General features: G+C 47.2%; 1 protein-coding gene across 1 annotated transcript in view; it reads left to right on the top strand.

Annotated features, from left to right (window-relative positions):
• Positions 1–1,084: 1,084 nt before the first annotated feature.
• LOC114066656 (catenin alpha-1-like) overlaps positions 1,085–21,829 on the top strand; it is a gene marked incomplete at its 3' end in the record, with an annotated part of 31,150 nt that continues 10,405 nt past the window's right edge. The window contains exons 1-3 of the mRNA XM_027901489.1: positions 1,085–1,205; positions 16,896–17,002; positions 18,800–18,995. Of these exons, the coding sequence (XP_027757290.1) occupies positions 16,898–17,002; positions 18,800–18,995 (301 nt within the window). The remainder of the gene's footprint in view (positions 1,206–16,895; positions 17,003–18,799; positions 18,996–21,829) is intronic.

Raw genomic sequence — 21,829 nt, 5'->3', positions numbered from 1 at the left:
CCTGCCCACGGTGTGGTCACCTGTGCTGTGGCACTGACCTGGGCCAGCTCCCCGGGCTCAGTTAATTAATGAATGTGATGCCTTGAATGAATGTGGTACCTTGAATGAACCTTCCTGGTAGGTTACTCAATCTCCCTATTTTTTTGCTTAATAACAAAGGATGGAGTGAGTAGTTTCAGGTATCTCAGGAGTGATGGCAAATGAGTCATGAAACGTGTTAAATTTATTCAGCTGTCTTTACAATCCAGTATAAGTGTGAGTACTGTAGAGAGATGTATATCAAACGCCATCTCAAAACACACCACAGAAAGTCCCAGAGTAATTTGTTGTAGGGTAAAAACAATCACTCTCTCACAAAAGGCTCACTGAGACTTTTCAAAGAAAACTTTGAAACAAATTAGGGCATAAAGACAAGTTTCTTCTGCTGCAGATCTGCTTCTGCGAGCCAAGGCCAGGTTCCCAAAACCTCCTGCTCTTCTGAGAGGGGCTCTGCTGGCACTGCTTGCATCCCTGGGGTTTCCTCTCACCTGTAGTCTAATTATTAGAGACATTTGCGTGAAGGCAAAGCTTTTCCTAAAAGCAGCAGCTCCTGAGGAAGGTTTTGGTTTTCCAAAACAAAACAGCAATTCACAAACACAAGAGGAACTCAGCTATAACTTTTTCCTCACCTCCTTCAAATCACAGCATCTGGGACCTTCGGTGTCCCGCACCTCCTCAGGAGGACGAAGACAGGTTTTGACCGCGAATTTGTTGGTTTTGCCCCAAAAGCGGCGGGCTGAGAGCCTGGGCCGGGGGTGCGGGCGGGCCGGTGCAGGGCTGCCCTGGGCGTGAGGGGAGGCTGTGCCCCGGCCCGAGCAGTGCGGGAGGACTCCGGCCCGGGGGGCTCCTCAGGGGCCCCGCACGGGGACGAGGGGGTTCGTGGGAGCTCCTGCCCGAGGGTGAGGGTCCCGCCCGGGGGTGAGGAGCCCTCCCGCCTGCCCCGCCGCCCTCACCTGCGGGCGGGCGGTGCCGGAGGGCGCGGGGGCGGCGCGGCGGGCGGTGCCGGGAAGAGCGGCCGGGCCGGGCCGGGCGGGGAGGCGCCGGAAGAGCCCATTTCCTCCGCGGGACGGGACAAAGCGGCGGGGCCGGGGACGGGCCCGGAGCGGAGCCAGGGCGGCGGCGACCACCCCACCCTATCCCATCGCACTGCACCCTCCTGCGCTCCGGTAAAGTTGGCGGGGCCGGGCGGCGCGGCCCCTTCCGCGCCCCGCGCTCGCACTTGGAAACTTTTGGGCGGCGGGGCGGGCCGGGCCCTGCGGCCACGGCGCCGCGGGAGGGACGCGGGGGCGAGGCGGGAGCGGAGCGGGAGGAGAAGGAGGGGAGATAAGGGGAGAGGAGGGGAGGGGAGCGGAGCGGGCTACGCCGGCCGCGGGGCTGAGCCGGGCCCGGGCTGGGCCGCGCGGGGAGGCCGCGCCGGGCCGGGCGGCGGGGCCGGGGGAGCCCGGCCGGGGTGGGGTGGGGGGACCCGCCGGGGTTGGGGGCACCGGGCGCCGTTTCCCGGGGCAGAGGCGGCGGCCGGGCCGGCTCCCGGGGAAGTTTCGGCGGGGCGGGGCCGAGGCCCCTCCCCGCGCGGCCGCTGCCGGGCTGCGGGCCGGGCCTGCCGGGAGCCCCTGCTCGCCCCTCGGAGCCCGCTTCCCCCGGGCGGCACCGTCGAACGGGGGCTCTATCGGCCGGGCGGCTGTTCCCGCACGGGAGCGCCGGGAAAACGCCTCGGTCGGCCCCGCCACGTTTCCTCACAGCCACCTCCACCCGCTCCTGTGCCACGGGGCGGGCGCTCCTCCTGCCCTGACTGAGAGTTTCGTGCTACTTTTCACAGACAAAAAGTAGGGAGAGCGTATGAGCTCCCGGGCTACGTGTGACCCCTGTGCCTGCTGCCGTGGGGTCCCTGGGCAGTGAGGGGCACCCAGCTTTTATTCATTGCTAGTGCCCGTTCCAAACACGCGAAATCTTCCAGGCTGAAAGTTTGCAGGAAAACGTGCGTCCCGAGTTACGTTTAGCGAGGAATTGGGTGTGACCAAGGCAGGTTCCCCTGCCTGCCCTTGGCCCAGCAGCCCAGCCCGGGAGCTGGCGGGTGTGAGCTGTGTCTGCTGGCCAGGGCCATCGATCGCTCCCTCTCCCAGCTCCCCGCGAGCCTCCACGGCCGCGTCCTCATCCCGGCTTTGGAGTTCTGGCTCCAGGCGTGTCGGCATTATCTGTGTTGAACTGCTGTGGGAGCTGTTTGCGCCCCCCACCCCCCTCGCCTTGTTTGTCTTTGGCTTTTGTTTTTTGAGATGGGAGTTGTGCCGAAGGTGTTCTGGGTGTTCGAGTTACTGGTTTCCTGCGTTTTTCCCGCACTGGGACTGGGGAGGTGGGAGAGGCTACACCGGGCTCCCAGTGCTAAAGGCTTGTTTTGTTCGGTTCCCGGGTTGGTTTGGAGGCAGGCTTGTGTGTAAATGGAGATGAAAGCCCAGCTCACTTTACAGGACGTGCAGTCTTTGGTCTATCTCGGGGCGCTAAGGCCGTGTTAAGTGTTTACTTATTTCTCCCTGATGAATCGAAACTTTTTGTTTAAAAGGACATATTTTGGTGTTGAGTCACCGGTTTTTATTTACAGAGAAACAGTTTTTAAAACATCAAGGAAATGTTTCTTTGACTTTTCTCAGCAGAAACAGACAAAGGTTTATTAATAAAAGGCTTTGTTTTTGGAAAGGCTCTGCCCTAGCCTTTTCCATGACAAAACAACGTGCCTTCAGTCTGTAGGGCTTTTTTTTTCAGCCAGCTCTAATAATAGGCCTCTGCATCGGAGATTAAAAGTTTACACAAGGTGGCAGGGGGGAGCACCGTGGGCAGAGATTAGAAATCCTGTGCTCAAACCGATGGTTTAAAATACAAATGTAAATACTTACCTCACAATAAATTTTCAAGCTTTGTGAAACATCAGCACTTCTGTGCTGACATGTGTAAAGGCAGACATTAATGTGCAGCTTCGTCACAGGGCTTCTGTTGGTCTGATAAAGTTAACTGAGCGATGTAATAGAAAAGTAATTTGTGTTTTTTTCAGGAACTTGAATATCTTCCTTCTGCAGCTGTAAGATCGAGAAACTGATCATGCAAAGGAATCCACATTAGTAGAAATGTTCATGAATGGAAAATACATTTTAGTGGGAATTCAACCCTGCCTTGAAATTATGTTTGCTGTTACTACTTGATTTCTAGATGATCTTTCTTATGCAGTGAATTAGTGAAGATCACAGAAATATTTAGGGGCCAAACCAGCCTGCTCATCATAGGTGGCCAGTGGGGCTGGTCTGCAGCGAGGACCTACGTGGCCATGATATTTCTGAGCAAGGACTTGCTGTGTTTCTGAGGTTTTTTATTGCTGGACATTAAAGGGAGTGTGAGGAAGAAAAGAGGACTAAGTACTGTTTTGTTAGGTCAGTGCAACATGAAACGATAATTCAACATAATCATGCATCACAGACTGCTTTGGGTTGGAAGGGACCTTAAAGCCCTTCTCCTTCCACCCCCTGCCATGTTCAGGGACACCTTCCACTAGCCCAGGATGTTCCAAGTTCTGCCCAACTTGGCCTTGGATGCTTCCAGGGATGAGGCTTCCTATTATTGTGCCTTAACTGGACAACACTCAAATTCTTGTGCTACAGAACTGGAATGCATATAACCTTGAGGAATTGGATCCTTGACTGCTCTGGGAATTCACCCTAATTTAGTTTTATAGCTAATCTGGAATAGCTCCATTCAGTGAGTTTATAGCTCATGCATTGGTTAAACAGTGTTGCAGCTTTAGAGAAAGTGCAGATGTTTGATAATTACTACTTTTAACTCCATACTATTTTAATCCAGTGAATGAGACTTAAAATAGAGCCTACCACAAACTGCATGCCAGCACCCTCACTGGATGAGCTCCTCTGAAGAGACTCCTCTGAGAGTGACCTGCTGTGCCACAAGCAGAACTGGGTGCAGGTGGATTTACTGAGGTGAAGGAGTTGCAGGAGGAATGCAGTCACTGCAACTTGAAGTGGGATCATTCTCCTGGAAAAATTGAGACTCCTTATCTGCCAGTCAGGGTGAGAATGGGTGTAACTCTGATTTCTGGTGTGCAGAGGGTTAGTCCAGACTCTTCGGTTGGCAAATCTGATACTTAGATATGATTCATAATTCCTCATGACTGATGGATTTAAAGAGCCAACTACCTTTTCTCTCAATATGATTACACAGTTTTGTTTGTTAATCCCAGATGTACTATGGAAACATCTGGTAGTCCTTTGATATGTGTTTATAAATATCTCTGGTAGAATCAGAGAGGAATAACCTTTTTTTTCCCCGTGCTTTGTGAAGTGATAGAAATTATTAAATGCACACATCTAAACTAATGCAGTTTGCAAAGGGAAATTCACTCCCAGTCTACTGACGTGCCCTTCTGTTACAAGATTTCTAATTTACAAGACAGCTGCTTGATTAATCATTTAGACTCCTGAGAGCTCCTTCTGAAAGGCTTGAGGTTCAGGCACCTCTCCCCAGTGTCCTGGGCTGCATCTGAAAGTGTGACCAGCAGGTTGAGGGAGGAGATTCTGTTCCACTCTGAGACCCCACCTGCTGTGCTGCCTCCAGCTCTGGGCCCCCAATGTACAAAGGACATGGAGCTGCTGGAACGAGTCCAGAGGAGGCCGTGGAGACACTCCAAGGGCTTGAACCCCTCTGTTCTCGAGACACTGATAGAGTTGAGGTTGTTCAACCTGGAGGAGTCTCCAGGGGGACCTTAGAGCCCCTTCCAGTGCCAAAGGAGCTCCAAGAGAGCTGGAGAGGGGGACTTTGGACAAGGGTCTGGAGTGCCAGGACAAGGGAGAATGACTGCACACTACCAGAGGGCAGGGTTAGATGGGACAGTGGGGAGAAATTCTTGGCTGTGAGGGTGGGCAGGCCCTGGCACAGGTTGCCCAGAGAAGCTGTGGCTGCCCCTGGATCCCTGGAAGTGTCCAAGGCCAGGTTGGATGGGTCTTGGAGCAAGTGGTGTAGTGGAAGGTGTCCCTGCCCGTGGCAGGGTTTTGGAATGAGATGGGCTTTAAAGTTCCTTCCAACTGAAACCATCCTGTGATTCTATGGATGGAAAAAGCAAACATGAGGCCAGGCATACCTAAAGGGAAAACCATTACCAAGGCAGAGAGTGGAACAGTGGTGATGCAACCAAGCTGGATGCCAGGCAATTCCCCAGCAGATCTGTTCTAGTACGTGGAATGACACAAGGAGGGAGGAGTGTTGATGCGTGTTACAGTCCAAGAAAGAATGAAACTCCTGTACTGTTTCCAAGGCAGTGAGGGGGTTGAGAGCAGAGCAGCCAGGAAGCTGGCAGCAGTGTGGCAGGTGGGATTGCACTGGGGATACTATGAGACAAAACTTAAACTCCTGGTGTACTTTTTTTCCCCCAAGCAACATCCAGTTTCTCAGCTTTCTGTGCCCTGCTATAGAATAGCTCTGCAGATGGCTGTATATGCTGACAAATTTCTGTGTGGAGCTGATGTTGGGGAGCAAATGAGATGTTCGTGTAAGTTAGGGTAGAAGAGGCTGTAAACCCACTAGTGCACCCTGTTCTGGACTGAGCTTGTGGATAGCTGCTGAGGATCAGGAGAAGAAAAAATTACATTTTTATCTGGAGGTTAATTGATGGAAGTGAGGAGAAGTGTAGACCAGACAGTTCTGGCATTGCTGTTGTTCAGCAGAAGGTCAAGAGGTCATTTAGGTAAATACTAAATTTGCTGCTTTTCACTGAAGTCAGAGCTGATGCTCCCAGGATCACGTGTGGTGGTTTGTGTTCCCTCTTCCACTGCCGTTCCCACTCCCCCAGGGGCTCAGAGTTTTCATTCACTGGTTTATCCTGGGCACTTGTAGAGGTGATATCTATGCAGATCTAAGGCTGTAAGAGGGAGATTACTCTTCCCATATCTTTTTCTGGATGATACAACCTCAGCCCATAAGATCCACTTAAATAAATGGGCTGCACAAGGGCTGCACTAGCAATGTAGCTTTACACTGCCACAAAGGTCAGTTTAATTTTTCATGTAAACAGGGCTGAGCTGTGTGCCTATAAAATGGTATTTAACCTGTGTAACACCGAGCAGGTCAGTATTCATCTCCGCAAAGTGCTCTTGAGATCTGCAGCTGAAGCCATAGGTGGGTAAATGTTGTTTTTAATTGACTAGAATATTGAATTCAGACCCAGTGCTGTTGAACAGCAGAGGACAGAACTGTGGTGTGCTCAGAAGCAAGAAGGTGAAAGTGGGTGTGAGCACAACTAATCAAGATGTACAAGCTGCCTGTGCTTTACCCTCTTTCTTGCAAGTATGTCGTTGTAATATATACTTGTAATACTAATTTCTTTTAGTGTGACTTAGAGACCTAGTGAGTGTCATTGCTTGATGTTGGAGAGTTGCTCATGGTCTTGGATAATTCATGATGGGTGTGGACATGTGTGCAAATGACACATCTGGTATAAACCTCACAATTTACCATACAGTTCATTCTAAACAGTACCTGATGTCCAAGTGTTTTGGAGTTTAAACAGCCTGGAACTTAAATTATTCATTCATTTGAAGAATGAGAAGTTGAAGAGTGAACTATAAGTGGTGTGCAGAGGGTTTGATGTGATCTGATTGCCACAGGTTGAGAGGTCCAGTCAACCTTTTGTCCTGTCGTGATCTGTGTCATGATGTTTTGGTTATACTGGTCCCATCAGCTCTTTATTAGTCTAGCCCTTGTCTGAGGCCCAAAATTACAAGCCCTTCACCTGGCCGTGGCCAAGCTGTCATCAATAACAGAAGGAGGAGCAGGAGCTCCATGTGTTGTTTCCAATTCCTTGTCGTGCTGTTGAGCAGTGTCTTCTGGCCCCTTTGATGCCTTTGGGGAGTGATGGATGCTCTTGGATGGTGTGTGGTGTCATGCTCTTGTTCTCTGGTCATAACTGTTGACCCCTGCTACTTTACTTATCTTCCCTTCCCCATATCCTCCCCCACCTTTTTCTGGGATGGTGGCATGTTTAAATCATCCCTAAAAGGGAAACCAACAGGCAAGCAGTCAAAAAGCAGTAAAACCCCAAGAGAAGGGCAGACAAGCAGCATTGCTTCCCCGAGGTTCTGTGCCGAGCTCAGCAGTGCAGAAGCCTCCTGAGGCAGGAGCTGGAGCCCGGGCTGAGCTCTGTCCCACACGTGTGCCCAGTGGCCCTGGTGGCCGTGCCCAAGGCTGGCAGGAGCCCCCGTGGCTGCTGGCACTGCCCATCCTGCCTGCAGTGCAGACCAGCTCTGCCACTGTATTCAGTTCAAGGACTTGGGCTTAAATTTAGAAACCTTGTGAGTCCAACGACTTCATACAAACTACAAGTAAAATGAAAGGTGCAAAATGTTTTTTGAGAGATTGAAAAGCAAGAACCTGGTTCGGCTCTGAGGGGCTCTGGAGTGGTTTGAATTTCAGTACAAAGTATTGGCTTTGTAGTTACTGCCACTTCCAGTGTTTGGAAGATGTATTTAATTACAAACCACTGCTGCTGGAAACACATTTCCTGAGTAACATTAAACAGTGCATCCTGAAAGCAGAGATGTGGGTAATGCTTTTTGGACAGCCTGTGTTTGTTACTCTGTGGCACTTCTACTGCCAGTGGAGTCCTCAATCACAATTCTCTTATTTTGTATGGGCACAGAGAAGAGTGTAGTATGATTGTGTGAGTGTTTTTTTCCTCCTCTCCTAGCTGGAGTTAGGAAGCAAAAATAATGACATAAAATGCAGTAAGAGTAGGAAAAAAAAACAAAACTGGAAGGTTTATTTGTAGCAAAACAGAATAATGTAGATGAGTTGTGCAGGGTTCAAAGCTTATAACCTAAAGGAAAAAAGTTAATTTCTGGTCTTTATGCATCAGTACTTCAGCATCAGGTGTTCTGAGCTGGTTTACTTAATTTGCAAAATTGGTTAAGACAGTTTGAATGTGATTATTTGATTAACAGAATATTATTGTGGTACTAGTGAGAAGTTCGTGGTTGTCAGTGAAAGATGCAGTGTTCAGCAGAAACAGAGGCAAAGTGCTGGTGGAAAGCCAATGGAACAGGATTTCTTAGCTCATCTGGTTTTTGTTCTGTAGCTTTGTCATGTTTCCTGTTCCTGGGGGTGAGAGAAGGGGTGGAGAGAGAAAAATGTGTCTTAAATCAGATGTAAGTTGGTTTCCACTTAGTAAATAGCTGTGTTACTACCTTAAAATCTCTTTTTCCTGCAAGACCATCCAAGCAGTGACTCCTTCCTCTCAAACCTTCTGGTTCCTTCCTGTTGCTTTTATGGAATGTGGGTGGGACAGTGATGTTCTACTCTTTTCTTAGCAGAAGGTGCCTTAATTGGTCATCTGTATGCGAAGGCAGTGACTCCAAAGGATTCCTGTCCAGGCAGATCATTGTGAGCTCTGACTCTCCTGCACCACGGTGCACCCTTGGCAGGTTTGTACTTGACAGGAGATGGTTGTGGCTGTGCAGGTAACTCTGGGAAGCATCCAAAGCTTCACTGCACCGCTGTGTTTTCATTATGACCCGCGTTGCTCTCGTGGAGAAGCTGCAGAGTTCTCAGCAGTCAGTGCTCGGTGTGCTGGCAGTTTGTGGGGAGAGGAGATGCTGTGTTAGAGCCTCCTGCCTTACCTACTCTCCCGGATAGCTGCAGCCATTTAAAGATGCTTAACTCATCCAAACCACGCCTGTGCATTCCATTCATGTTCTCTCTTTCTTCCTGGGGTTTGTTTTTGTGAATCCCTCCCCTCTCCCCTCCTGAACTCTGCAAGTGGAGAGTTGTCTGGGGGTGTGTGGGGATGCTGCAGTTCTTCCCGCGACAGTAACTCATTGTCTGTAGCTGAGAGATGGTGCTGAGGGTTACCCTGCACATAAAGTGAAATTCTTGGTCTCCTCACTTGTGGGGTTTATTACTTTTTTTTTTTTTTTTTAATTGCTTTGTAATTCTTATCTAAGACTGACACAGTGTTCCCGAATCAAAGTGAAGGACCAAGAAGGGACTCCTAAAGGACTTTTTCTAGGAAACTTAGAAAGTGTTTTAGTTTGAAGTCTTCACAGTGCTTTGCTCTAGTACCTTTTGCAAATGGAGAAAACCTTTTCTGTTCTTAAAACATCATGAGTTTTTGTTAGGGAGCCTTTAGTTGCTGCTGTGCTGAGCATGCAAGTGAGAAAGAGTGTGGTATTTAGGCTCTGTTAATACAACTGTCCATTTGCTCTCTGTTTAAGCAGATAGTCTCATCAAACCTCTAATTATAAGGAGTCTGATTTTTTTTCAAAACATGCATGTCAGTATTTGTGTACTTCTGACTGTTTTAAATTGCTAATGAAGGTCTAGATTTCCAAGATGTGGTCAGCTAAAAGCACTGGAGGGTATTGTGTAACAACATATCAATTTAGGAATGAAAGTGCAGCTTGAGTGGGGTCAGATTCTGGTTATTTCTGATTCTTTAGCATAAACAGCACTTTTTATGGCAGGTTGAGTGCTGAAGAAGATCAGAACAAAAATTCCCATGTTTTCTTTTCCCTTTATTGCCAGCCATCAGTGGGTTTTTGCAAGCTAAGCAAGAATCAGTTTTGCTGCACTGGCAAATTCTTGTGCCAATTGATAAAGTAGACTAATTTATAACAACCTTTTTCTTATTTAAGGAATATTTGTGGCAAAAATTAACTTGTTAAAAGGTTGCCCCTTCTTGAATTCATTGCAATTGTAAGGTTGGTAATTGGAACCTGTGCTGGCATAGTTTGGGGTTTGAAGAGCTGTGCTCTGTAGCCACAGCCTAGTTATTATATCTGCACTGACTGTGTATCCCTAGGGTCTGAACTGTGTGCTGTGGTTCAGAGAGTGCCAGTAAGCTGTTCTTCCATTCTTTCTCAGTGATTTTAGGGAAGCGTCACACAGTGTTCCACCTCAGGAGTGGGAAGAGACACTGAGGGCTCTCAGTAGTTGAATTAAAGTGATCCAGCAGATGCTGATTTCGAGTGGCCCAGCCCTGCTGGGCTCTAACATCCTCTCTACAGGCTGAGTCCCCTCATTGTGTTTGAAAGTATGAACCTATAGTTTGAGCCTACAGCTTCAGTGTGAGAGATGTGGCTGGATGAGGGCTGGCTTTGGGAGCTGGAAGTTGCCGTTGCTGCAGGGATAAGTTCATGACAGATGTTGCTGTTTGCCTAAAAGGCAGATGTGTTGCCCCTGTGCATGGCCAGAGCCATGGCCTGACCCACAGAACAGCTAAAATACAGCAGTTACAAATCTGGTGGTTACTTGTTCTGATTTTGGAAGCTTGCTTTCAGGGTAGTAGTAGCACAAGTCTTCAGCAAAAAATGGCACCAGCATTGTGAAGGCACAGTGAGTGGTTTATGGTTAATAGCAATAGCTTGCTGCTTATGGCACATCTTTTCTTTTTCCCAAATGCGAGAGTTTGTAGCTAGAATATTAAAATTAATCTTGGTTATATAGGAGATCCTCTTTCTTAGAAAAAGCATGTGTATCTTCTCAAGCAGTCTTGATACTCTGTCAGTCTTTCTGGAACTGGAATCTTGCATGTGCTTTGGAATCTGAAAACTGTGCAGAAATGAATTGGAAGCTTGTTGGGACATACTGGGATATCCATCTGGACAGTGAAATGGGTGTAAGCCTGAGTTTGGTTCCATTCTTTGAGGATGTCATCCGTGAACTGGAGCCTTAGTGTGACACAACTGAGGCACTGATTGCTTGTGCTTGCTGTGGTCTGGCTTGCCTTGCACCTCCTTTCTAGCTCCTTTGTGACAAAACAATCCTGGCAAAAAGGAAATGATCAGAGCTTAACTCTTACAGAGCTGAAGGCAAGAGGCTGCTGTTAGCTCTGGCTAAGAAAACATCCTATCTGTGGTTATGAAATCACTGTTGTGGTCCCAGGAACACTGCAGTGTGCAGAGTGTGCCTTCATCCCCTTAATGACAGCTAGACTGAAATGGGGGCGTGAAAACCTGTTGGTGCAGAGTGTGTTCCTGACTTTGATGGAAAATGAGTCGCTCAAGATGCCCAGCATTGTATCAATCTGGAAGCTGCTGGGAGAGGCACATCCTGCTCTGGGGGGGCGTTTCATCTCAGTCGGGTGATGTGCTCAGCCCACTCCCGTGTGACGGGGTGGGGTGGGGTGGGGTGGGGGGCTGTGCTGCCAGAAGGGGAGGGTGAGGGGCTCCGTGGCTCTGCTGACAAGGCAGTGGGCAGGAGATAACACCCGGTCTAAATGTCATGGATATTTGTGGGGATGCTGGATTGGTTACATCTCTTTACTCAGTAGCAAGGTCTAAAGATTTGCTAAACCAGCTGAGAAGTGGAGAAGCATTTGTTTCTTATTGGTTCTGTAAGGCTGTCTAAGGAGCTGTTTCAGATGCCTCTCTGTGGGCCTTCTCCACAAGAGCAGCAGAGAAAAACATACCAGAAACAGATTCTGAGAGCTGGAACTGGGATGGCACTGGTGAGAAACAGGCTTAGCTGAACCCAGACATCTTTTCTCTTAGTTGGTTACTGCAGTTTGTGATTAAAAAAGGTGTAGCAAAGTTGAATATACTTGAGTGGCAGAAAATGCTTTGATAATCAAAGAACATAATCATTGATTTCTATGGAAGTTTGTTCTCTTCAGTGATTTCCCATATATTTTTCCCTGTTCATATAGATACCATGCTTGAACTATGGGTCGAAGGCTATGTTAGAAGGGGATGACTTCCTGTTTTGAGTTGTGTATACTTGATGTTAAATAAAAACAGCTTAAATCCTCCTTGAAAAGCATCCCATATACCAAACATCCTTGAGTAGCAGCCATTTGGCTGCCAAGGGGAGTGTTGCTTTATTTGTGGAGCACAGCGGACAAATCAATTTGGAGACTGTGAAGGGAAAGAATGAAACTTTTTATTATCTGGATACTCCTAGTTATATATGAAAAACAATTTTGAACTGTCAGTGGGGCATGATGAAGCCCCGAGGTGTGAGCTATGAAGTGTGCCTAAACCTTTTGGAAACCAGAACTGTTCAGAAGGTTTGCCTTAATGCTGTGTGTTAAAGCTGGGTCACTGCTGTGAGTCCCATGTTCCATAATCATGACTTGGGTGATAGAACAAGGGATGTTCTCATTATGTGGTACAGAAAGGCAGCCTGGCAGCATGGTAGAGGACCAGATTATCATTCAGAATGACTGTGACTACTTAAAGAACTATGACAAATGAAAAAGCTGCAAAATAATGCAGTCAAGAACCTGTTACTGCACCTGGGCCCATGGGCTGCACAGGATGGGGAGTAGGAGGATGTCCTCCAAATGGAGAATGTCCTCCCAGGTGTAAAATGTTCTTGTCCCATGTTCTTTTGTTGGGCATTTTGGATAGCATAATGCTGTAATTCAGCATGTGGTCTGTTGTGCCTGGCCCTGGGTAGCTCCTGCTGTGCTGGTCAGGCCATTCCTTCAATACTGACTTCCCTGAGAAAAGCCAGGAGACACCAGTGAGTGCTGTTAAAAGCTTTTAGAAAGCAGCCTGTCAGGAGAGTTAAAATGTGAAACCTGACAGCAGATAACCTGTTAAACACCCTTCAAGTAGCACAAGGCGGTGGAACTGATGCACAGGAGATGAGCAGTTACATTTTTTGCTGTGTAACCCAAAGAGATTTGCTCTGTCCAGGAATGGGGTGCCTGCAGGATCACTTGGTGCAGGGCAGGTGGAATGTACTTGCTCAGAAGTGCCTGAGGTCCAGCCAGCACTGCCTTCAGGTGTGTGTGGGAGTGCAGCCTGGAAAAGCAGGAGCACGAGCACTAGGCCTGTCTGTGATTCCTTGGGGTGCAGAGCTCACTGCTGGAACTGTGCTCCTTCATGGGCTTTTACAGAAGCCTTGGGTGCCTTCAGAACACTTCTGCAAAGAAGCTGCAGAGCTGCATTCCTCTGTTTGCCAAAGCCTAGAAATTATTTGCATGCCAGTATTGTGGAGGTAGGTATCTGAAGTTATTCTTACAGCCTTGAATTCCCAGTTTTTGAAGATGCTGCAGCCTTTAGTTGTGGCTTTTGGAGGGAGCATTGTGTGCATATCTCGGTGTGTTCCTGGCAGGCCAGCTCCTGTAGCGGGCTACAACGTGCAGCCCCAGCAGTTCAGCCATCCCTCTGCTCAGGTGTGTGCCCTCCCTCTGTGAGCAGGGCTGGGGACTGCCCTGGGGGCACTTCAGAACCAGAACTCCTCTCGGTTCTGCTGCAGTCCCACCTCCTTCTTCAGGACTGGGAAGGGAATTTTTATAGTTCCCAGCTTACTCTGAGTGTGCAGGGGCTCACAGGTGTGTGCCAATGGGGGTGTCTGTTTGGGAAAGGAGCAGTACAATGGCAGTAGTGGTTTCTTGAAGCAGAATGGAGACCTGTTCCTAATCTTTAGCTGTTGAGACCTTGAGTGTTTGTAGAAAGCAGGGCAAGTTGTCCAGGGATGGCTCTGCTCTCAGACTGCTCATTGGCTGGAGCAGTAGCTCCGAGGGTGACTTCTTTAAGCAACTGTTCTTCCCTGTCCTCATGTCCTTGCAAGTGCACTAAAGCCCAGTATATTGAATTCCTGTTGAACCACTGTCGGGAGCAGTGTAATAACCCACAGGTTTGCAGTTAATGTGCTGGATGGTGAGCATGGTTTAAGGGATTCAAGTGTCTGAGCATTAGATGTGTGGGGAGGACATTCCCGCTCCCTGCAGGAGCTCTGATTGATGCTCAGTTTTCAGTGGCACCTGGTTCAACTTGGCTGTGCCACCCAGCTTTACCCTGTGTTCCCACTTCAGGGGCTTTACCAACAGTGCCAGGTGACATCTCCATCGCCGGTTGGGCTCACAGCAGCGTCTGTGTGGCACAGTGGGCCAGATGGGGATCTCAGCCCACCTTGCAAAAATGGATTTCTTTCCCTTTAGCCAAATCAGTTCTTCCCCATCTGGTTAATCGCTCAGACGTGGGGAGAGCTGTGCCAGCACGGAGGGGGTGTGATGTGTGAACGGGAATGAGTTCCTGGAGGGGTGTGGGAGGATGAACGTTGGTCTTTAAGCAGCTTTTCTACTGCTTATGAAACCACAGGCTGGGCGACCACAGCTCCTTGTGCAGTGGTGGTGTTCTATATATTCCCTCACTTGAGATTCAGCGTCACTCACTCTTCCGCCGCGTGGTCCGCACTGCCTTGTCCTTGAAACTCCTGCTCCCAGCGTGTGCTGCTGGGTGTCCTGTGCTTGGTAGGGCTGGGCCATGGAGAACCTGTTCCTATGGCAGAGGGAGGCCAGTGGCCTGCCCGAGTCCCTCTTGCAGAGGAATCCTCTCCGGTGGATGTTACAGTGACTGTGGCCTTGCGGGGGTTGTGGTGGCTCTGCAGGAGCTAAAGATGGAGCGCTCTGCTGCACTATCCTCTGGTGGGGTTTGCTGTTACCAGATTTAAATTCATTAAGGGGGAGGGCTCCAGCAGTCACAGGGGCAGGGAAGTTTTCAGAGCACTGGAGCATCCTCGTGGTGGGATTGCAACCCTGCTGTGATGCAGCCCTGGCATTTCTCCTTCTATCCCCTAAACCTACCTCACCCATGTGTAGGTAACCTATAGCCTATTCCTGTATTCTCCACAGGTATTTAATTGAATAAACCTATTTATTGCAATGTACAAATGATATCCAAGCCGTTGCTGCCAAGCAGTCTTTGATATCAAGCTATGCTTTTTAAATAAATTTCAATAACGTTGCTACTAAGTGGTTTTATAGACCATTACTTTTGGCCAATTCATGAACTATTACACTAACGTATTTTCAGATGAATTGCCTTTATTATTCTACTAATACAATTAATGTATCTTCTCATGGTTACCTCGTCCTGCACTTTGTTTCTGTGAGAGGTGTAACATCATTAACCATGTAGGAACAGCCTTTACCTGGAAACCTGCTGTGCTCCCCAGGGCCCTGGGTGTGTTTCTCAGAAACCATAAAGGCACTCAGCGTATATTTTCTTGTCTGCTTATGTAGGAAACATTCATGCCAATCTAATTGGAAGGGAATAAACCAGTGAAATTCCTTGTGGAGGGTGGGATGTTACCTGGGGGTGAAGGGCATTTCACAGTGTGCCCTGTGCCAGTGTCTGGGATGTGGAACCAGCCTGTGGATGAGTGAAATGAGAAGAGGATGATCAGGAGAGAAGGTAAATTACTGAGTTCAAAGGGCTTAGGGGCCAGGACAGGAGGTGGCCACCCTTGACATTCCTGCAACCAGTCCCTGGGACTCTGGAGCTGCAGCCTGGAATGTGCTGTGGGAGCGGGGACCTTCAGCTGCACCCCCAGCTTTTTCAGTCAATGCCATCAGAAAGGTTTCACATATGCCAGCATCGATTGGGCTCTTCCCAGTCTCTGTCTTTTCTCAGCTTTCAGCTTTAAAGTTTTCTTTCTGCCAGCAGTGTGGGCACTGGGAGCGGGGGCAGAGTGGAAAGCTGAGTGCACTTAGGTGAGTGTTGCTGCCTGTCCGTGGTGAGGCTGCTCCTCAGCGTGGCAGCTTTGCAGGGCACAGCCGTGTCAGCTGTGAGTCCTTAACGCCTGCGTGGTGCCCGTGGGCATGGCTGGGGGTCAGCCTGCCAGGGAGCCTGCTGAGCCCCTGAGTGCCCCCAAGCCTTGACCCTGCCCTGGGAAAGCAGCAGCCCTGCCTGTGCTGCTCCTGCACTGCTAACTGAGCTGTTGGGGTAAAGCACTTGAGTGTTGGTACGTGTTGTAAACGTGGTTGGTTACCAAAATTAGTGCCTTGCCTCCTGGTTCTTAAAAATAATGGCACGTTGTGCTCGTCTGGCGGCTCTGGGGACATCTGGTGCTGTCAGAGAAACGTGACTGCTGAGGGGCCGAGCAGGCAATGCCCTGTCCAGAGGAAGATCTTAAAATACCAACTAATAAGCTTTAAAATTACTTCAACAGTAGGTATTTAGGAAAAGGGTGGAAGGGACTTGGGGAATGCATTTCTCTGCCTGACTCTTTAAAAAGTAAAAAGTTACAAATGTGGATTTAGTCTGATCTTGAATTTTGAGGGCGGCACAAATGAAGAGGTAGAATCTATTCTGTCTGAAGTGATATGAATTGGTTTTATGGATACTTTAAATCCATTTTTTACTGTAGTTATGGTTCAGTTCATTCTTTTGTTGTGCTGTACAGCATCACAGTGTTAATCCAGTGATCTGTTGTAGTTCATTATTTTTAGTTTCATTTTTTTAGACTACTGGTTTCAACAGCAAAGCTATTTTAGTAGTTTCGCTCAACTTTTCCCATAATCGTGTTTGCCGTTCCATTGGGATGTTGATATAAAACTGTAACGGGAAGGAAGGGCTCTGTGACAGCTTTGAGCAGATCTCTTCATGCAAATCTGCTTTTCTCTCCTATGTAAATGTTATGGGGAAGTGTAATAGATATGTAAGCTGTTAAGTATGAACCAGCTGGATTTTCTGGCTTTGTAAGGCTTATATTCACTGCTCTACCTTTGTACTCCCACAAGGTGAACTGGGCAAAGGGGGAGCTTGGGTGGGTTGAGTTAAACCTGGCTCCTGATGAGTAGCCCAGACTTTGCCCATCTTGTCATGGCTCCGATAAAATAGTGTGGCTTTGTTTGGTTTTGGTTTTATTTTCTAACCAAAAGGTACTGGTAACGTCTGTAAATTGTCATAACAAGCAATTTTTAAAATTACTGTCGAACCAAAACTGATATTTCTGGAGATAGTATAACCTTCTACTTGGACTAAATGGATGTTTTGTGTTTAATAGTCTCCATTCTAATTTAAAGATACATTCCATCAGCATTAACCATATAAAATTGTATTCATGCAACTCTTCTCTTCTAGAAATGACTGCTGTCACTGCAGCCAATGTGAACTTCAAATGGGACCCTAAAAGCCTGGAGATAAGAACACTGGCGGTTGAAAGGCTACTTGAGCCTCTTGTTACACAGGTGGGAAAAAAATAGGGGTAAAATAAACCTTCATAAAGATGTTTTGATGTATTATTTCAGTTAGGGAACCTGTAGAACTTAAATTCCAAGAGTAAAAATACCAAAAAATTAAAGATGGAAAGACATATACAAGGAGTTTCTTTGTTCAGCTTTATTGTAAGAGTTACTGGGCAGGAGTGTAACAAGACTGTGCTGCTTCAGCACTGGATCAGAAGTGCAGAAAAGCATGTTCGTAACTCATTTCCTGCCTGTGGTTTGTCTGGGATTTGTGAAGAAGAGCCTCTTTCTCCATGGTGTACCTGTTCCCAGGAAATGCACCAAAGAGTAGAGGAAGGCTGGAATAAGGCTTGGAAATGGGAGCTGTGGCATTGGGCATTTTGAAGATTCAGGGAAGAGGCTTCCCGGGAGGTTGGGAAGAGTAGGTGCACTGGAGACAGTTCACTCATCCCTTCTAACATTGTTTTCCTGGAATGTGGAATGTCTAAAATGACAGTATGAACTGGACATGATTCTTGCGAAGTACAGACTGGAATGATCATGTTTTATTTCCAGTATTAATATCCCCTTAGTCATCAAACTGCTTTTCCCTCTGGATCCTCAGGTAGGCAGTTCTATTGGAAAGCTTTTTAGCTGAAGTTCTTGATGGAGTCTTAAGAGAAGTTGTCTTAGTTTGGCAAACTTAACCGAGCAAACTACTTCATAGAACCTTTTTGTCCAATTTCAGTGTCTGTAACTTATTCTTCAAGGAAAACAGGCAAATCCCAAACTTTCTGAATGATGTGACTGGCAAAATACAGAGAGGGAAATGGAGCAAATTGTTTTGTTGCAACTTCTTTATTTGTAGGACATGATGAACTGAGATTACTCAGTACAAATGCTCCCCATTTACCAACATGATATTCCCAGCTGATGGCTTTCCCTCTCTGAATCAGCCCACTGAGAAGATGGATTCAGCTCTGAGGACCTTTATGTCAGAAGTCCTCAGGCTTTCCAGAGTAATAACTTTTTTAGTGTTATTTAACATCCCATTGAAGTAGCTTTGTATGCATTTTCCTAGGCTTTCCAAAAAGGAGAGGAGAGGGAAAAAAGAAAGGCAAATGGAGAAGTGTGTGTGTATTTTGTGACATGTCTGTGTTTGATAGAAGGGGATGGATCCTGGTCCTGAGCTAAGAGTACCTGTTGGTCATCTGGCTGCTGGTGATGGCCCTGGTCCCACAGGGTTTCAGTCTAAAACATAGAATTGGAGATATTGGTTGATTGCAGGAGGATTGTGAGAGCTCAGTTTGGGTTCTGTTAAGGAAATAATGAGCTCTCGGAGGTCCTTTGCATTCAGCCCATTGTCTGTAGTACTGTTCTGAACTGAAGAGACACTATTTCTAGATTTCTATAGATCCAGACTTCAACCTTGTTTGGGGTCTCTTATGATTGGAGTATTATCCCCACCTTTGTTTCCTTTATGTGGTGCCAAAGAGCTCTGGCCTGTTACTGAGATTGCAGTTTATCAAGAATACAAATAGATCTCCATTCTGAAATCAACTTTTAGGTCTGCTGCTGATAAGAAAAAACTGTAAGCTATTTAGCTGCATTTATAATGCTCATCTAAAGAATCAAGAAGCATGGTCATGTTTAAACAGATGTTAAAAACACTTGCTAGGTTAACTGTTGGAGCTGGCAATATGCAGGTATTGTCACTGCACTGTCTAGTAAAAAAATACATGTGGCATTACTGTCAAATTGATAAACACCTCATTTACTTCTTGTTTTGGTTTTTTTTTTCCCTTCCACCTGTGCCTTTAGGTGACAACACTGGTTAACACCAGCAACAAGGGCCCCTCTAATAAAAAGCGAGGGCGTTCTAAAAAGGCCCATGTTCTGGCTGCCTCAGTTGAACAAGCAACAGAGAATTTCCTGGAGAAAGGAGACAAAATCGCAAAGGAGAGCCAGTTCCTCAAGGAGGAGCTGGTGGCGGCGGTGGAAGATGTCCGCAAGCAAGGTAAGGGTGGTGTGTCTGGTGGCTTGTCAATCCCTGGCTCTTCAGGGTAAGTTCCTTTTGCTGGTATTTCCCTTTGCTTGGTTTCTGACTCTGCACCCCTCCACTTGGGTGGATTCTCAGCTTGCCTGGCTGGCACCCTCGAGGAGCAATATGAATTGGAGAGATCTGGGAATTGGATGTCCCAAGTAGAGATTAAGAGGAGAAGCAGAAGGGCTGATTCTTTGAAGAATATTTAAAAACTCAGTTTAGGCTTAAAAGTAACACACTCCTTCCCCCTCCCCCCCCAAATTTTATGGAACTACATCTCAAGAGTCAGTAACTTCTTCAATATTTCAGTGCATACAGACCAGCGTTGTAGGAGGAAGAGCCAAGTGTTGACTTGACAAAGATGTGTATCTTGAATATGCAAAATGTAAACAGCAACAAACAGAATGTGAAGACCTTGGTTAAATATTCCAGGCTTCCTCCCCCACATCTAGTGTTGATTTTTATAATTTTCTTTTTTACTTTCTTAGAGAAGACCTCCAAGAAAAGCCTGTGGAGCTGACTTACTCTAAAATATGCACTAGTAAATATTGTTGTTCATAAATCATTTATCATTCTTCCAGTCATGAGTCTTTTCTATGCTTCAGTGAAACCCAGTCAACTGGCATTAATGGTGACGACTGCTCCTGCAAAAAAGGGAAAGCTCATTAGCATTAATTACTTGTTTGTAGCTGAAGTTGCAGAGCGGTGAAATATTAGTTAGAAATGGTTCTAAGTTCTGGATGATCCTGGCTGACAGACCAAAGAAAGATCAAGGTAAGAAGGCTGCAAAACAAGAGGCTAATTGAGTTGGCTTAATTTAACAACAACAAGCAGCAAAAGAGGCCTCTTTGACTCAAAGCTTTAATTCCTGGTGCTTGCAGCTCAGAGTTGAGAGTCAGAGCTCCTCTGGGAGTGCCTCCAAGTGACTCTGTGATACCGGTGAGCAAGGGAGCTGTGCTCAGCCCTGGGGATTGAGAAGTTCCCTGAGCTGGATTTATGGATGTGCCTTGCAGTGAGAAGCTGGTAGGAATGAGAGACTGATAGAAAAACCTTCTGGGTGGCCCTTTCACTTGTTTCTTGGCCTCTCCTTGGTTTTGAGACTACCCATGGGCCAAAGCCTCGCTGCTCTGCTGGGCTCTGCCGGGAGGTGAAGTGCATGGCTGAGAGGTACTGGAGTGAAACAATTTCCCACCTTAGTGTCGTTTCACCTCCTCCTCCCTCTTTGCAACTTGCTTGTGGCCTGGTGCAGGGAGAGAGTGGCTGTGCCTTTCTTGAGGCTGGTGTGTGCCCAGACTGGAGGGGGTCCCCTGGATACAGCTGGTGCCCCCCCTCATTTGTGGGGAGCAGGGCTCAAAGCTGTGCCCTGCCACGGGGCCAGTGTTTGGCCGTGTTCAGCTCAGCAGCTCTTGGTAAGGAAATTAAAATCCAACCAGCCTTTGAGGAAACCAGAAGCAAGAGATGAAAAATGAGACAAGAGAGGGAAGGGTTGTTGCCAGCAGGGCCTGGGAGGATTGCAGTTCTCAGCAGTGCTCGTAACAGCGAGGAGGTACAACCTCCCAACATACGTGTTTATATCCATTCCATGCACTTATGAAGCGCTCCCAGTACTGTGGTAGACCAGTTGGAATTAATGAACTGGAGAAACAAGGGAAGTGTGATCCAGAGCCTCTGTGTGTGCTTGGCAAGTCTTCCTTGTGTCGGTGCCTTTATCTGCCTTTTGCACCAGGGGCAGCAGTGGAGAGGAGAGTCTGGGTGTTGTGGTCAGCAGCAGGGTGATCAGGAGCTGTGTCTGAGAGCAGTGCGATTACAGAGAGAGAGCACAATTTATCTTCAGCAGGGGACAGGAAAATAGAATTAATAACGCCTCTATTTAGAGTAGGGAGAGGTTTAGTTACCATAATAAAAAAAGATGAATGAATGCAGACGGGGATTATGAAGATGATTAGGACAATAGATAACTTGTCTCATCAGAAAAAATTAAAAAAATTTTTTTTAGCTTAGCAAGAAGAAGATTGAGAGAGTACATGATTTTAGTGAGCAAGCTTGTTCATAAAATCCCATTTGCTGGGGGTAAAAACAAAGAAGTGAAAAGAGCTATTTGGAATGAATAATAGCATGGCTACATACTAAATCAATGTAAGTGGGTCTTCAAAGTCTTCCTGTTTTCTACAATGGAAGGATAAATTATAACTTCCTTTAAATATTAAAAAAATTAATGAAATCTCCTACAGTAAGATTCCTGACCCTTTAAAGATTTGGACTTCTGGTGTTTTATAAAGCAGTGGAACTTCTTAAGATTTTGAGCAGAATAGTGGAGGTAAAGAATCAAAATGTTTTTGAGAATAGATGCTGCTGGACTTGGTGCTGGGCAAACATTTGATGTGAATGCCTCAGATTTCGTCGTCCTTGCAGCATTTGTTACAGTCATTTCTGCCATTGGGGCTTGCTGGGTAACAGAGGGGGCAATGTTGGTCTTGCCCAGCCTTAGTCCCCCCACTGTGAGCCCTCTGTGGGTTCCACCTCCTCATGAACTATGAAGTCTTGGAGTGTTCAGCTCTGCTGGTGCTGCTGGGAGGTGTTTTGGAACTGAACCAGTTCCTTATCCAGGTGCTTGGCACTGAGACTGGTTCCAAATCGGGATTAAAAATGAGATTTCTTTTGGGTCAGACTGAGACTATTCCAGATTTCCTGGAGTACTGATGGCCATAGTTCACTCTCTGCATGCGAGCGTGGGGATCCAGGGAATTAGCTGTGCTCTGCCAACTCTACATAACAGACCAAAAATTAAAGCTTAAAATTAAAAAAGC

This window comes from Empidonax traillii, unplaced genomic scaffold (genome assembly GCF_003031625.1).
Source record: "Empidonax traillii isolate 1590-97213 ecotype Southwest subspecies unplaced genomic scaffold, ASM303162v1 scaffold789:size291746, whole genome shotgun sequence".
NCBI lineage: Eukaryota > Metazoa > Chordata > Aves > Passeriformes > Tyrannidae > Empidonax > Empidonax traillii.
The sequence above is the reverse complement of the archived record's forward strand: the minus strand, read 5'-3'. Positions and strand labels throughout refer to the sequence as shown.